Source organism: Anoplolepis gracilipes, chromosome 16 (assembly GCF_047496725.1).
Source record: "Anoplolepis gracilipes chromosome 16, ASM4749672v1, whole genome shotgun sequence".
Classification (NCBI taxonomy): Eukaryota; Metazoa; Arthropoda; class Insecta; order Hymenoptera; family Formicidae; genus Anoplolepis; species Anoplolepis gracilipes.
Window position 1 is genome coordinate 304,160 of NC_132985.1, and position 17,278 is coordinate 321,437.

General features: G+C 30.9%; 1 protein-coding gene across 11 annotated transcripts in view; it reads left to right on the forward strand.

The window, feature by feature from the left end:
* Positions 1-17,278, forward strand: part of Patronin (calmodulin-regulated spectrin-associated protein patronin) — a 54,867-nt gene that overhangs the window by 21,686 nt on the left and 15,903 nt on the right. For 10 of the 11 annotated variants that reach the window (XM_072907831.1, XM_072907829.1, XM_072907832.1 and 7 more), the window contains 5 exons: positions 10,621-10,716; positions 13,869-14,084; positions 14,337-14,791; positions 14,930-15,045; positions 15,778-15,888. In XM_072907831.1, coding sequence (XP_072763932.1) covers positions 10,621-10,716; positions 13,869-14,084; positions 14,337-14,791; positions 14,930-15,045; positions 15,778-15,888 — 994 coding nt within the window. The remainder of the gene's footprint in view (positions 1-10,620; positions 10,717-13,868; positions 14,085-14,336; positions 14,792-14,929; positions 15,046-15,777; positions 15,889-17,278) is intronic. The other variant, XM_072907833.1, reaches the window with a different exon arrangement.

Consider the following 17,278-nt stretch of genomic DNA (forward strand, 5'->3'; position numbering starts at 1 on the left):
TTGGACGATTAGTGATCCTAAATTAAGAGAGATCGAATATTTTCGCAACTTATTTTGTTTCGTTATGTTTGATCCAATTTTTTGTTACTTTATTAAATCTAATTATAGAAAAATATCAAGGAAAGATATTATCACCTGATCGTTATTGTTTTAATTTAATTTTATTAATCTTCTGTTTGTTTGAATGTAGTTATATTGAATGTGTCTCTAATTAAGGAATTAAAATTCTGGTAAACTTGAAATTATTCTACATATTAATAAGATTTTCTTATCTGTTACATTTACATCTATTGTATCTGTTATATTTAAATCTCCAAACGTGCTTATAAAAAGATTCATTTTTAATCATTCTTTTTTCGGATTTATACGAAGGAAATCTATTTTACATTATTTCCGACATTATTCGTCAATTATTTTGATGTATTGTATATTTGTACATCAAGAAACAATATAGCGTAAATTGTATTACGCGATACTATTGATCACGATAATGTTGATATTCAGTTTATATTGTTATTCGATTAGATAATACAATTTTCTTTTTCGAGAATAATTAATATGTAACAAAAGTGCTTTTTTCTTGCTCGCACCGTTAGTTTCTTTCTTTCTCTTTTTGATGACGCATTTTCTGTTATATTAAAAGCAGCAGTAACATGATTCGGAGAATAATATTCTTCAGACTCTTGTCCAACCGTCGATTTTGGCAGCAATGTCGAACCAGTATGCAAATTACAAGCTATATTTTATCGATGTCTGCATCGTTAAATTGAAGTGCGCTTCATTCGATAAGAAATGCTCGCTCGATTTCAAGAATTTTTCTCTCGATTCACCTGTCTGTGTGTGTTTCACGATTAAAATTCGGCCATTCATTCCCTTTTTGTCACGGACAATCTTATCGCCGTTGCTATAAAACTGATTTCCTCGGTCGTAAAAACGAAATCGGAGATACATTCGTGTAAATACAGAGTGATTCAGAGTTACAAGTTTATTATGTTTGTAATTTTTAAACACCTATCGAAAACGAAATCGAAATCGAATTACAATATCTTTGATCGATGTATGATATTATTCAAGATATTTTTCTATGAATAAAAGAGTCACACGATAAATTTCGAGCGTTTAAACGATCAATAAATATTTAAACTATTTATTTATGGAAAATCGCAGTAATATATTTCATCGTCTAAGTGCAAGATCTTATCGATAACATTTCACATAATGCGAATGAAAGCTATTCCACGTAATAATAACGTGCAGTAAGATCGAGAATGGAAATTAATCTTAACTCTCTTATTATGCAATGAGAGCAGGAATATACGTGTCATTGGGATGGATCGATGCACGCGGTCGCATCGTGAAGACACAGGTTCGCGTTACACGATGCTGCGTCGCATTAGCTAGCTAACGTATGTCATTCGGGGAACAGATGTAACTGACCTGTCTGAATATTTATAGCAGCAGGATTATGCGCGATCAACATATTTTTTTTTTTTTTTTTTTTTTTTTTATTTCAAGAGAATTATCATCGGCGAGTCAATTGACAAATAATCGATTTTTAAACTTTTTTAACGTTTACCTTCATTTTTTTCTACGTCGTTTGAGATATATTTCAACACACATTTATGCACTATTTCTGGCAGATTGCCCCGAGAGGATTTTAACGAAGAAATTTCACCTACTCCAATTTACTTCACATCTAGACAATTTGCGGAGCAATTTGTATGATGTACGTTCAAAAGGCGGAGCAGAAAAAGAGATACACTCACAGAAATATGCGGCCGTGATGCTCCTTTGAATTCTTGAATATTTTCGAATTTTTAATTTGTATTAGTTGTTAAAATTTGATTAAGAAGAGTATATATTTAATAGATAAAATTAATATCTAACACTAAATTGAAATTTTAGATTGGCTATTGATAATTCTCTTCTTTTATCCGAATCATGGAACATTTATTTGAATCTTTAGTTTGAAAATCAAGGCCACAGTTGACCTCTTTTGCCAACTGTTTTATATTTGTTCCAACACATATATTGTATATTCTGCTTTCTGCTCCCGACATCAATCTGTCTAGAGTTACTATTGATGCTACACATTCGAATGCAATTTTCTGTTTCGATCATTTGCCGCATTTATTTCTTATTTGCAAGAAATCTATAATGCATTTTCGGTAAATATATATACACAAGTTTCTTTCCGACATTTGCAAAACGATAAGTGAGAGCGAGAATATTTTATTTTATATTCGTACTTTTATTCATTTTTCGTACAAATAAAATTGCGACGTCTTTTCAATACTGCCATTAAAATTGTATGTCACGAATATTATTTCGTCATGATTGTAAACTTATTAATTTGCCGGAATATATACTATTTCTATAAATCATTAGATTGTAGAATTAAATTATTTCATCATTTCCAACAAAAGTTGTCATGTTTAGGAGACAGATTTGTTCTGTTGCGAGATATAAATAAATTATATATATTATTTAAAAATTATTTGATCGTGAAAAATAGAACGTGATTTCACTGAATTTGATTGAACTGCCGAATGATTTAGACAGCATGCCTGGTGGAAATTTATTGGCATGATTATTGAAGCTTAGTATGGAATCACATTTTCATAATAGACAGCTGCAGGTGGAAAGGGGTCACACCACCAGAGTATTATATCGTGCCATTGAATGTCAAGTCGATCGCTTGTTTAATAACGGTGCAAGAAATGAAAGCGCATTCTGTGAAATTAATTAATTATCGTAACAATGTGATGTCGGATTAAGAGAATAAGCTATGCTATAATACATTTAAGAAAATGCAAAACAGCTTTTATTTTTTGAGTTAAATTATAAAATAAATATAATCGAAAATATCACACATCTTTTTCTTAAGAGTTGTATATCTTATTATTGTTGTAGTATCTTCCATCTTAGAAACTCCATTTCGTTGAGTTAGCGTTATCAGCTTTCGCACGATTGTTACTGCGTTCGATTTCTCACTGAGAACCTTGACGGCATTCGATCTGCCGATAATTCATCCCGCATGCAAGGAGAGCTGAGAAATCGCATCGTTGGAAACAAAGAGCTGCCGCTGTCTCTTTCAATCGATAGAAACTAGTATCCGCGAGTATCCAGTATCTAGATATATATTATAATAGTATTAGCTGCTCGCACAGACCTTCCTTTATTTAAACATAATTTTATTAAACAATCACGATATATTATCTTTTTAGATTATTAAAGATAAATGATAATTTTTATAAATATAATAAATATAATAAAAGTTATATTTTAATGGAAAATAATGCGAGATAATATTCAAGAGGCTCTTTTTAATTAATTAGTGAAAAATAATTTTATAATTATATAACTATAATTTCATTTCTTTATGTGATTATGTAAAACTATGCTACTCTTCCTACATCGTGTACTGCAACAATGACGTGTTTTATCTCGTTTTCATCTCGAGCAGCATCTGCTCCGTTCTTTGCGGTGAGACGCCAAATATGTCGAACGAATCCTCGATGACGTTATTGAAAAATCGATAATGTATGTATATAAATATAATCAATATCGTATGTCGAGATGTGGCGAATGAATTTAACAAACTGTCATTGAGACACGGAATATGGTTTTTAAAACATTCAGCGAGAAAATAAACGCATTATTTGATGCGTAAACTATTGTTGTTGCCAAGCCATTTCATGCGAGATGATAGGTACGAGAAACAATTCTTAAAAGTCAACGATGCGAATGGACCATGTTTTATCAAGGAATTATATTGAGTCATAAGTATGTGCTATGATTTAGTAAAATACAATACTTACTGCATTTTATTATAGTATAGTGCAATTGTTTATTGGAATATTACGACAGTTTTAATATAAAATTATAACAGTTTTTTCTATTAGGTGTTTAAAAATTTTTCAATTAAAACTATATATAAAGATATATAAAAAATATTTTATTACCTGTTAAAGCTCGATGAAATTACCTACATAAATTTTTAATTTTTGATATTAAATAATATTTTGCAGACAAGCAACGATTTCAATTTTTGTTTCATTGAAAAAAAAAAAAAAAAAAATGATTTCAAGTTTAACAAAGATAAGACATTTGCTCATTTTTTCTATATTTTTGCGACCTAAGATCAAATGTAGGATTTACTCTTCAAAGTTTTGCGCGAAAAAAAAAAGTACAAACATCGTCGAAGACAGGAAGCCGGAAACGGTTTGTTTGATTGCACGGCGAGCACTTCGCGTAGAGTACGGTATCCGACAATGATTCAATCCTTTTATCTTTCTTTGCCTTTCTTTCGGATTCTTCTGTCGGTAAATTCCCAACTGTGAAAGTTTCAAAACACGTCTGCAAACAATTCACAAGCTCCTTTTTATCGCAATGTCAAACAAGCGACGCCAGTTTTCACAAACGTCTTTTTCACTATATATTTGATCCGATAAACGTATTAAAGTCACCATAAATTCATGCATGATTTACGAAACATTTTGATATTCTTTACTATTGAATCTTGTCCCAAGCTTTTTAAATAATAATATTTTTTAACAATTTTATCTATTGTAGAATTTTACAAAATAATCTAATTTATCTAAATATATATATATTAATTTACTGATATAAGATATAATAAGGTTATTTATTTTGATCATACTTATTTAAAGGAAATTTTTTAAGCACATGAATTCATCATATATGAAAATAAAATTGACTTCTTTACTTTTGTAACAAAATTTTTCTTTTCTTTGATATTGCTAACATAATAAAATCTTATTTTATAGAATCTTATAGAAGCTTATTATATTTTACAATATTATGCGAATCGTAATCTATTTATTGCTTTGCTCGACAGACGTTTTCTGAAAGAGTTACGCGTCAGCAAAAAATATCTTGTCTCTCAGTGCTTTATATCCCCGACAGGATTTCAAAGAAAGTTAGAAATAAGTCGCGGGATGAACAAAAAGAAAAGAAGAATCAAACGAGATCAAATTGATTCCTATCTTTTACTAATAATAAAATTAATATCTCTCATTAATATCTAACTAATATAATCTTTGCCTAATTGGTTTCCTTTTATTGGGAGTTGAATATTCAAAGAAACAAAATTATCATTACGGATGAGAAATATTCAATGAACTTTTCAATTGCGATTTGAATCTCTATCTAAGACTCTCTGTATATTTTATGAATGATAAAAATTTCAACTTCTCGAACTTATTGCTTATTTTTAAAGAACTTCAAACATCGAATTCAATTTTTTTTTTTTTTTTAAAGAAAACAGACGAGAAGTTTAATACTAACAGAGTATTTAATTAAAAAATACCGTGAATTATTTCTTTCTTTTGGACGTTGCGAGAAATTTGGAGTGTATCTTCGGGGAATTGCCGGATAAAATGATTGAAATAATCACACACATATTCGCCTCGAATAGACTGTCTTCAAACATGTAGACTTGAAAGACATGGAAGAGATTCATAGGCTCTCGTAATAGCTCTCACGAGTGTTCATCTGTGGTGGTTGCGTAGGTACCACTTTACTCTACTATTGACGAACCTATCAACCTACTCGTAACTGCATAGGCAACCTAACAATAAGTGAAAAATCATTTTTCAGATTAGAGAAAGCGTGTGTCATTCTTTTATGCAAATAAAAATTTTAATATTATGAATTATGATATTTTTATATTACAGTTTACGATTAGTTCTTTTTCTAAAATGTATTGAATGAAATTCTTTATTTCGATAAATTTTCAAAAAACAAGAAAGATTATACGTCAACTATGTATTTATAAAAAAAAAAAAGCTAATTTGAGAGTAGTCGAATAATATTAAATCTTGCTTTTTTTTTACTTTTCTAATAGTTTAATAATGAACGTTAAGTTATTATTATAGATACCGTTTCTTAACAATTTTACGGCAATTGAGGAGAAATGCCTGGTTATACAATTGGGAAACAGAATGCCGTCTTAGATGGAAGAGAGCCCGTTTTACGGGAACTTATTTCATCGCCACGGCAACTCGTGAAATGACCCTAATGAATACCGTCGACTACCGACATTACCGGTACACGACACATTTTCATTTATACGTGATTACGATGTATATTTATTAACGTCGCGCGTTTTCATTCACACCTTTGTAAAGTGTCACGTATTCGCAAGAATTTTCTTCACGGTTAAGGTAGATAGGACACATGCTAATTAATAAACCAACGGCTTCACAATAATGATGATTGATGTTAATTTAACCGTGATAGAGTAAGAGTTTAAATTTTAGCACTTTAAGTATTATATAATTAATAATCGTTGATGAAAAAACTTGACGATAACTGAAGATCTTTATTCGTTTATAAATCAACTGCATCTTTCGTGCGACACACTTTTCGCTTTATTTACAAAACTTATATACATATATCGTACATTTCCTCAACTGTCATATATGCCGTAGTTATAGCATAATAAAATGATCCTTTTTCTGCAACTCTCTAATTACAAATTTCTTAAAATTGTAATACGATGAGGCAATTTAGAAACATTTATTTTGCATAAAAAAAAGTTACAGGAAATGATTAGTTCAGTTTATTGTGTTTGAAAAAAATTATTTTTTGTTGAACTGTGTAATAATATTGTCACTTTACAATCTACAAATTGTATAAGCTTTCTTGAAATGTTTCGTAATATATCTGTAGTAAATATGATTTATTTTCTTTAGCGTGAACGTTGGTTATACCATTGGTTTTAATCACGAAACGGGACGTAATCCAGGCTCCGTCGTCTTTCATCGTGTTCTCTTCACGGATGGGATTATATCTGCCACGGCCTTATATTACTCGAGACTTAAACCGCGCCTATAAGCGCACGTTCACGTGCCACGCAAGTAGTCTGATAAATTCCACGGGATACACACAGCCGAGAAAATACACCGAATGAAAGGCCGTTGCAGGTGTTTGCAGCGGCCAACGCACGGTGACTGAGCATATTCGCTCGGGAATTTAATATTCGTCGCGTAATTAACGTTCTTTTCTCTTTAAAAATAACTATAGAGAATTATAGAATTTATATCAATAGTTTTAAATTCTGTCGGTTTTAATATTTTTTGCGGATCTTTCGGAATATGCTTCTAGAAAAAAAGAATTGTTAAAATTGATATGCGTTGATATTTAAAAAAGTAGTTTAAAAATACAATGTATAAAAGAGAAGGTACGTTATATTTTAATTTCATTTTATTTATTTGCCTAATATTCTGAAAAGTTTAAATTTTTTTTACTTGCGAAAAACTTTTGTTAAAAAATTTTGGATTATATATAGATATTATCATTAAAAAACATATATATTACACATTTTACTGAGCAAGTAGAACCTGCTGCTATACATAAATTGTATACGTGATACATGGAGATTTGTGATTATATTGCATTTATTACTATTTTCTATTTTATTTAGATATTTATCATACGATTTTGTATTCGTCTTCTTTACATTTCTCGAATGTTGCGAGATACGCATTTTTCTCAAGTGTACGACATCGCGTGGGCAATGCCCATGACCGGAATCCATATTAAAGAACTTACTGCCTACCGTGGAATTTTAGATTATATTTCTCTGGCATTAAAGTAGCAGATTTACAAATTTGGTATAAATTTTGTGGGTATATGCTGCATAATTTAATTCCTCCACCGTATTTATTCTCAGTATTCATTATCCATATTTATTATTTATTCTTAGTAGGTCAAATTTGGTTAATATTATATTTCAGATATATTATAAGTACATGATTGTGAATTGATTTCGCAAATCAATGCGAGGAAAACCTTATTATTATTCTACGAGGGAAAAATATTATTTGCACACAGACAAGATTTTTGTTTTTTAATATTTAATTTGTGTACCACGTTTAAAAAATTAATTCTAAAAAGGAAGGCTAGAGCGGTAAAATGATTTAAGAATAATCCGAGTCGCTAACGAGGAATAAGGAATAATAAGGATAACTGAAATACTTAGCTAACAAAGCTTAAACTTTCTGCTGCTTGATTATTAAATTGTAGATTATCTCGGTAGGACAATTATTATCTTTTTGATCAACGTTTTGTAATGTATGTTATTTGAAATTGTCATGTAAAACATTATATTCTGACAAATTAAAATTATGTTTTCATTGCGGAACACAGATCTGAATCACAACGGGTGTCGGTCACGACGACGGATCTTGAGTTAATAAAGCTCGATGACGCGACTGACGGTCGTGGATCATCGAGCTGAGACCGTCCCCTCACGATTGATCGGATCAATCGAATCTAAATCGCCTTCTGTGCTCGTAGCGCAGCATTCCGTGTCGTATCATCACAGCCGGTTGTTAACGTGATGACACGGCTTCTTTTTATAGACGAACGTATACGTTATGTACGTGCATTTGCGTGCGTAAATGTGTGCATTGCTTCGGTGAGTCGGTTCCTGCCAGCATGCGTGCCAGTTTACATATGCGAAGCGTATATACATATACAAGGCAGCCCAAAGTAGCAGCACTTCAGCTATGGAATTTTTCAACCGATCTGAAGTCTATTTTTTTATGAACTCCGAGGTAGCTTTTGAGTCACGAGTAATTTGTAAATAAATTTTTTCCACAAACTTAATTCTCGAAAATCTACAAAATACATAGATAAGAAAATTTTAATCTTTATCTAAAAAAAATTTTTCAGCAAATTTGAACAGAATTTTAATTTGTTGTAAGATTATAACACAGGAAAAATAATGCACGTATCAAAATTTCTTTTAAAACAATTAAAGAATCCATAACTGATAGAAACGATAGTGCATTCGGGTACCCTATATATTTGCATTACAAACAAGATTCTACCAGATTTCACACATATATTATTGTCGTTGAAAAAATACCACGCAAATAAACGTGACAGAACTGTCAAAGTGTTAAAAGTTGGATCACGATTGATTCCAAGCTGATCCTCTGTTTCTTCAGAATTTTTGTCAATGATGCTATATGGAAACTGGAGGCATAGCATAATTATGATTCGTTATGTTTCAATCGATCGAAACGGAATAATCTACTGCTGCGTTGAGTCACAAGAAATTATGCGAGTCGTTATTCTAATCGACAATCAAGTACTCGACAAGATTGTGTAATAAGAAATAAAAGAAGCCATATTTAAGTAACATTTTTTACTACTATTCAGAAAAATAATTAATAATAGGACATTTTAATTATAAAGATCCATATCCATGTGTATTTTTTATTTATAGTAAAATAATAAAACCGAAGCTTATTTTCTATTCTTCTACCATTATTCTCGTGTAATATTCAGCCATCTATTTAAAATTTAAATACATTTCTCGGAAAACATATTTTTTGCGAGAATTTTTTATCCATGTGTCAGAGCACATTCATATAATAAGTATAATAAATATTATAAATTCACATAAATATCTTATGTCTTCCTGACATTTTTTTATCTAAGCGGCACATTTTAGAATCTTTTTTTAAATTTATAATTATACTTTATTAAACACTAAAATTAATTCTAAACACATTCACGTATTTTAACATGAAAAAATCGTACTATCATATATAAATTAATTGAAAGATTGGAAAAATCTATCAAAAAAAGCATTCTACGACGAATAAAACTCAAATCAAATTCTTGTTGATTGCTGTCGTCAATATGTTATCAATCTAGTGAATCATTTATTCGCATCGCATCGGAGTGTTTTTACAAGAGCGTCAGAAACTTTTTCGTTCCATTTTAATCTTTATAGCACACCACGGGGTGTGATCTCATATAATGGCCACTCCCATCTTTTTTCGCCCTCTAGATTTTCTTGGCGCTCTCTTCCTTCTCGTTCGGAGCTACTCGACAAATTGATAAGGCGTGCAATTTTTCGCGTATCGTCTTGGAAAATTTTTAGCAAAAATCCTGAGAGTTTGTACAGAACGGAACTCATGGCCCGTAACTCATGAAATAAAAGATTTTGTTCCATATTTGCGATACTCGGATTTACATAGAATATATTTTCTTTTACAAAAAATTACACGACAAGATAGAAATTGATTAGATAACATACGTTAGGAAATTTAAAAAAGAAATATCTTTTACATATGCACTTTCAATTTAATATTTTATAAATTATGATTAAAAATTTTGTGTGTTGTAGGAATAATAAATAAATATATATACTTTCGGATATGCTTTAATAAATAGGATATAATGATATAGAAAAAGCATAATAATTAAAATATAATTTCCACGATGATTTTTTCTAATCACTAATTTCATTAGTGATATAATAAGACTACTTTTATAATTTTCACTTAAATCTAAATTATTGTTAAATATTTGATCAGAAATAAATATTAATAGATTCGTTATTTGCGTTTCAAGATTAATTCCGAATATATTTTAATTTACAATTTATGAATATATGTATATGTAAAATTAAGAAATAAATATAACATATATTTTGATCTTTTCATGTTCTGGGAAATATAAGTTAAGAAAAATTAATCAATTAAACTTATTAGAACAAAATCAATATTTTAATAATTTATTCCGAATGTTAGTAAATATTTTAATAACATTTTCTCTCTTTTGTGTGTGTTTCAGGCCAAACAACGTGCCTCCGTAAAATGGCTTTTGTCGAAGGCATACAACAATCGAGTACCAGAAAAGCTTCGCGAGCCGTATTATCGTGATCATGAGGTAAGTTACTAAAGTTGGCTCAATAATCCTTTGTTAACGATTTTAAATCTCACGTTTAATACTTCCAAAAATTTCATAAAGGTGACTTTTGACATTCTTAATATTAATGCGATTATATGATATCTTTCTTGCATGCTGAATTTTGAGATGCAGATGGATGAATTTTTCTTTAAGAAAAATTGTTAGCTTCTTAAGCTTTGTGGGTGAAAATCTTTTTTTTTGTGGTACACGTTACTACTCCAAAGAGAATGGGGTTGTAAAAAAACGATAGAGATATCTGTGCAATCAATAATCTTGCCAATAATACTTTGCGAATATTGAACTGAAAAGGAATCAATTTTGCGTTTTATAAATTATATTATTTATAAACTTTATGTTATTTCAAAAGTTGACGAGATTTTGACAAACTTTACGAGAACTGAACTTTGTACTTTTCTTATAAGAATAGTACTTGTTAGCAAAATTTTTTTATAAGAAACACGCAAGCAATTTATTCGAAAGAATTTTATATAATAAAACTTGTAAATTCTCTTTGCTTCAACCGCATAAATAATTTATTACAAATTTTTTTTAAACTATATACTACTCTATAAACTATATTGCTAAAAAATGATAAAATAATATAATGCACACTCTTCATTACGTCTAGATTGCTTAATTAAATATTTGATGAAACAAATTTATTTCCGTATTATTTACGTCACCGTCGTTTCATCATCACCATCGATCCAATTAAAATGATTATCCTCCGATATAATTTTCTTTTTCGAATCATTAGTGGATCGTAAAATTTGCTTATCGGTTGTTTGTTTTACTTCCCCTTGATAGATCGAATCGAGATTCTGGATTAGAATTTTTCAAAATATGAATCAACAGGAAGTGAAAGGGCTGAAATATCCTTGCAGAATAAGGTGTCGGGACGACTTATAAAAAATACTTTCCTTTTCCGCGAAACACACGTATAAGAATTACATCAGAATACTTTCTATTGATAATATATTCTTTTGATAGATGCGAAAGTCGGATTATGCTCCGGAATATCTTTGTTTTTCATTAATTTATGTTATTATTATATAAGAGTTATATTTTTATTAGAATTATATTTCATATTCTTCCTCTTTTGTTTTCTTACAAAAGCACTTTCGCCACGTGAAAAAACTCAGATGTTCTTATAACATGGCCATTTAATAATTAAAGAAAAGTTTTTTTTTTCTTGAGAAACCAAAGCTATTTTCACTTTGTAGAATCTGCAACGATTATTATAATTTCCTTCATAATCAAAAATATACTTCTTGCTGCAAATATTATATGTATAAACGTTTTTAAAATGATAAAGTTAGAATTCTTCTATGAGAAATAAAAGCACTTTACTTGTACGCAAGTTTACACCGAAAAAAAGTAAGTGTCAAATCAAAATGTATATTATCATATAAACGCGTTCATTATTTTATTTATACGCATCAATTTATAATTGTCTTAGAAAAATTTGAAAACCTTAAATTCCAACAATATTATAATCTTATTTCAATTATTTATAATATCTCAAGAATACAATAATTATTTTGAGTCTAGAAAAATTATAATCTTCGATTTAAACATATATTATTTTCCATTCAACATTTTTTCCTTTCTATTCAAGAAAATTATTCTTAAATAACAAGAATATATATTTTCTTGGTTAAACTGTCTTTATTCAAGTAAATTTTCTTTGTTAACGCAGTATAATCTCATTTCAAGATTTCCATTTTTAAACTAAAAATATTGTCAGAATAAGAGTATTCTTTTTCTGTGTACACGGCTGCAATATACAAGTCATAAATATTAAACGAAAAGAGACAAATTAAAATGAAATTAAAAAGTTGTATGGATAGTGCATTTATTCTCGAGGTGCATTTTATTTTATGTAGAGATGATTAATGATCATCTCAATATCACTGAATATTTTTCTCTTTGCGTTGGTTCTGTCTCTTTCACGCACAAATTCACACATGATTGTATTTATTAGAAAATCATTTTACCAGATTTAGATCTACCATTTACTATTTTTTAATTATCTCTGCTTCGCATACTTTCCTCTATCGTTTGCTCAAGAACTTGATATAAAAACTTTTAAAGATCCTACTTTCAATACTTTGCCTATATTATAGCGCAAAAATGTGAAGAGAATGTTCTTTGCTTTAGTCTGCAATAATAATTCATCTATTATGCTGGATGCTGTATGCAAACTATAGAATTACTGCTGACCAGCATTTTACCTAATTGACGATTTAAATGGAAATCTAACTTTGGTATTGTTTGATTTAAAACAAGAGATCACTTTTAACCAAATAAATTATAGACTCTTATTTTTTTTCTTTGATATATAAAATAGAAAATAAGCCTATGTTTAAATATGTATTATTTTTTACGAAGCACATCTTAAATATCAGTTTACTTTATTAATTGCGAATCTATCAGTATGCTAATGAAATTTATTCTTTCTTTGATCCATTCTTTTCCAGAAGCCTTACAGGAAGTGTTATATACACAATATACATAGAGCAGTTTATAAATGGTTTCCGTCCATGATTCTACACTGTCTGACTTTGTCGGTTACTTTGCCATTATATCGAATACTAGCTGACAATGAGATAAAACTCTTGTGTTCTTTGATGCGATTAGTCGTAAATTTGTCTTAAAAAACGGACAGAGTGTCAGTGTGAAAGCAAGGTCGCTCATATTTTTCAAACTTAATCATCTATATGGTACTTTCACTGTTCGGTTTTTTAGAGAGAAACATTTTTATGTCTTTTATAATTGATCGTTCAAAGTGTTAATTGTTAAAAGAAAGAAAATGATTAGAACGTAAGAAAATAAAAATTTGACGAATAACATTTTTCCACTTTTGCATGCTATGTCTAAATATGTATATTAAAATATTTTGCATAAAAAAATACGGGATAAAATATATTAAATATATTAAATATATTAAAAATCCTCAAAATACACATATACATATATGTATTTATTGAGGTTCAGTAGAACAATTTATCCTTATTAATTAGGTAAGGTGTTTAGGCGCAAAAATGCAATATAATTAATATAATGATGTGTATGACATATACGATCGCTCGTCGTCTTCGTCTTAGAAGGGAATTTTTTATCGTTTACAGGAGCAAGAACATCTGAAACCACAGATCGTTCACGCACTTTCCAATGCGGAGCTCTACTGTCTCGCGCTGGCCAATATATACTCGGATCCCAATTATCACAATCAGAATCACTACGGGATCCTGCAGGCCCTGGCCAGAAAAGGTGTCTACGTCACGGAACAGAATAATACTCAGCTCACCGAAACGATTCTTATTCAAAATTCACCACTCAAGATGGTAAGCTCTCGCTTGCCAGGCAACATAATAATCGTCTTTTTTTTTTTTTTAATATCTTCAAATGTACCGAGAATTAATTATATGACATTATTATATCGATATAACGATTGATATATACACACATATTATCATACATCTATTATAATACCTTTAGAAGGTGTAAAAGTTTTTTTCCAACTTATAGCTTTCTAAGCTTAAGCCCGATTAGCTTTAAATTAAAATAAAATAAATCTTGTCTTTGTTTAATTGCAGTCTGCGCATATGGCTGTGATAGAAGGCCTGATGGTCTTATACGCGAAGGAAGTGGTAACGGGAGATCGAGTCGTCTCGGCGATACGACGGTTTGACCCCCAAGCCGAGGTGGACGTGCCGTCGGATCATGAGAAGGGTCTCCTGCTCTGGATCAATCACGCGTCGCACGCGTTAATCGGTAAAATTCAGAGCGAGGATGGTGCCGGCGATAAAACGCGGCTGCCCGAGTTACCTGCCGCCAAGGACTTCCAATCTTTATGCGACGGTGTCGGTTTAGCAGCCGTCATTGCGTTCTACTGTCCCGGCGAACTCAACTGGATGGAGATCAGGGTGTCGAAGAGACCTTCGGTGGCGGATGCGCTGCACAATCTTTCCCTGGTGCACGCGTTCTGCGTTAAATGCCTGCCCTACTCGATTTTCCATATGCAACCTGAGGACGTTACGTACATGAGAGGGTGCGTTAACTTAATTAAAATTCAAAGTTTTGCCTTAAAATTTTTTATATTACTTTTTTACTTTTTTTTTTTTTTTTTTTAAAGAACTAAAAAGTGAAATAACGTTTTCTTTTCTTTTATTATTATTTTAATATTCAGGTCAATGAAGCAGAACCTGGTAGTTTTTCTGGCGGATATGTACAATGTTCTGGAAATTCATCCGGCGAAATGCGTTCGTTATCCTGGAGAAGAGCGTGCGATGCAATATTTAGATGGTACGTAGACGTTTTTCGATCGTGGACGAAACTATCGATTAAAAGCAGATTTGCGCGACGAGATGTCGGCTCGAATTATATTTCGATGGCAAAGAGAGGAAAAGGGGAAAGAAAGAGGATTTATGAAAATTGGTGGTGGATAAATGTGATTGGTGAAGGCTGCCGTATTACACTGTATTAGACATATATATATTTATATATAAAACCGTTCTATTATTTATTTTATTATATTCCATGAAAAATTCCACTATTATTGCAGGCAATGAGGATATTGAGATCTCTTTTTAATTGTATCCGTTAAATAAATTATAAATATATATCGTAACACAATTAATCAAATAAATTAATAACAGTTGCCTGCAATCGTAATGGTATCACGCTTTTTATCAGTGTCAATACACACATACTCGATATCCCAGCCTCTCGATCCTCCGAATCCTCTTCCCCGAAATGAGCGATTAATAACGTTATTTCTATTTGATACAAATTGAATCCTTTCTGCGAATCGAACTGCGAAATCGCTGCCGCTAAGATATACGATATACTGCCAGCCAAACTACAAACTTACCACCTCCACACGCAGCACTTAATCTACTACAACTGTAATATTTCCATATATTTCTATGGCGTAACCTCTTCTTGATGCTTGACACGACAACGCTATTCTTCGCCTTCTTCTTTCGCCAACTTCCGGTCGAACCACATGATACGGCGCGGCGACGGCGGGTGCAGCCTGCCCGCGCAATAGTCATGGCGTAGCTCATAAGAGAAGCCTGCCACAGTCTATAGCTCCGATACCCGATCTGAGAAGCAACCTCTCCATATCCGCGCCAGGCTTCACAGGTATCCATACGTTACCACACAACGAATCAATCTCACGAGCTCTCTATTAGGTGGTCGTTCTATTCTCTCCTGCGAGTCGCGTTTCTCGCAGACTGACATTTTCGATGTTTTGAAGGGATCAGGGAGCTCCCGGTCGCCTTATCGCGTGCGTTATCTTCTTGTATCTGTAGATGCGTTAGGTCACCCACATTCAAATTCGACGCATACTCGTCGCAATTATAGTCGATGCAATCGAATAAAATGCAATATCTTTCCACTGTTTATATAGAGCTTAATTAAATTCTAAGTCCAGTATTTTATAGCATAAGCGTAATATATCTTATTAAATGTCCAATGTTTTAAATTTAAATTTACCAATACCAGTTCATCCGTTAGATATAAACATGTATACATATAACGAAGAGAAATAGATTTGTCATATTGTTTTGTAAAAAAAATTATTGCTGAAAAAAAATTTCAGTATGGAGAGTTAATATGTATGACTAAAGTATTTTAATGTTATAAAATTTTTTCTAGAACAAAAGAGAGAAAGTTAATTTTTTTTTTTTTTTTTTCGATAATTTGTCGTGTGATAATTTTAGATTACGAAAAATGAATGTCTATCTCGCTGGACTAATTTCTTAGTGAAGTTCATCAATTGTGGAGCATTACTTGTTACTAATCACATATATTTGCTTGCATTTCATCCGATTATTATCGTGGGAGTCCGGAATTATAATTATATATATATATATATATATATATACATATATATATATATATATATATATATATATGTATATATTATATATATATATATATATATATATATATATATATATATATGTATATATAATTGAGAACAGACCTGCATGCGAGTATCGCATATATAATATTGCGACACTCGGTCATTGGCTGCTTTGTCGCTTGCATATTGGACACTGGCTTCATCGCATCACGTCTTTTTTGCATGAGATTTTAGTCGTACGCTGCTACCAGTCACGAAGAAAGATAAGAACTTCATCATTGTTCATTAAGGTCCACTCCTTATTTAGTTGGTACAATTACGTTGCGACGTATATTCATTTGTATCGTTTATATTGGTGTCGTTTCGATTTATGATTTATCGTACATTGAGCTTTATTCGTTTCATGCTGCGTTCATTTTCAAAATTTTTGTCCGATGTCTCTCAGGACGAGAATTAGAGATGCTAGACATTTTGTAGCGTGACTCAATGTGTGTCTTTATACGATATTTTCTCTGAAAATATATGACATAGGCTTTTAGTATTTCGATTTTTGAAATTGCACGAATTGAAATTTCCGTGCATCACTGATTTTTCAGCTTTCGTTTATTGGACACTACATTACATTGCATTCATTTTACTGATAGTATTATACAAAGTAATCCA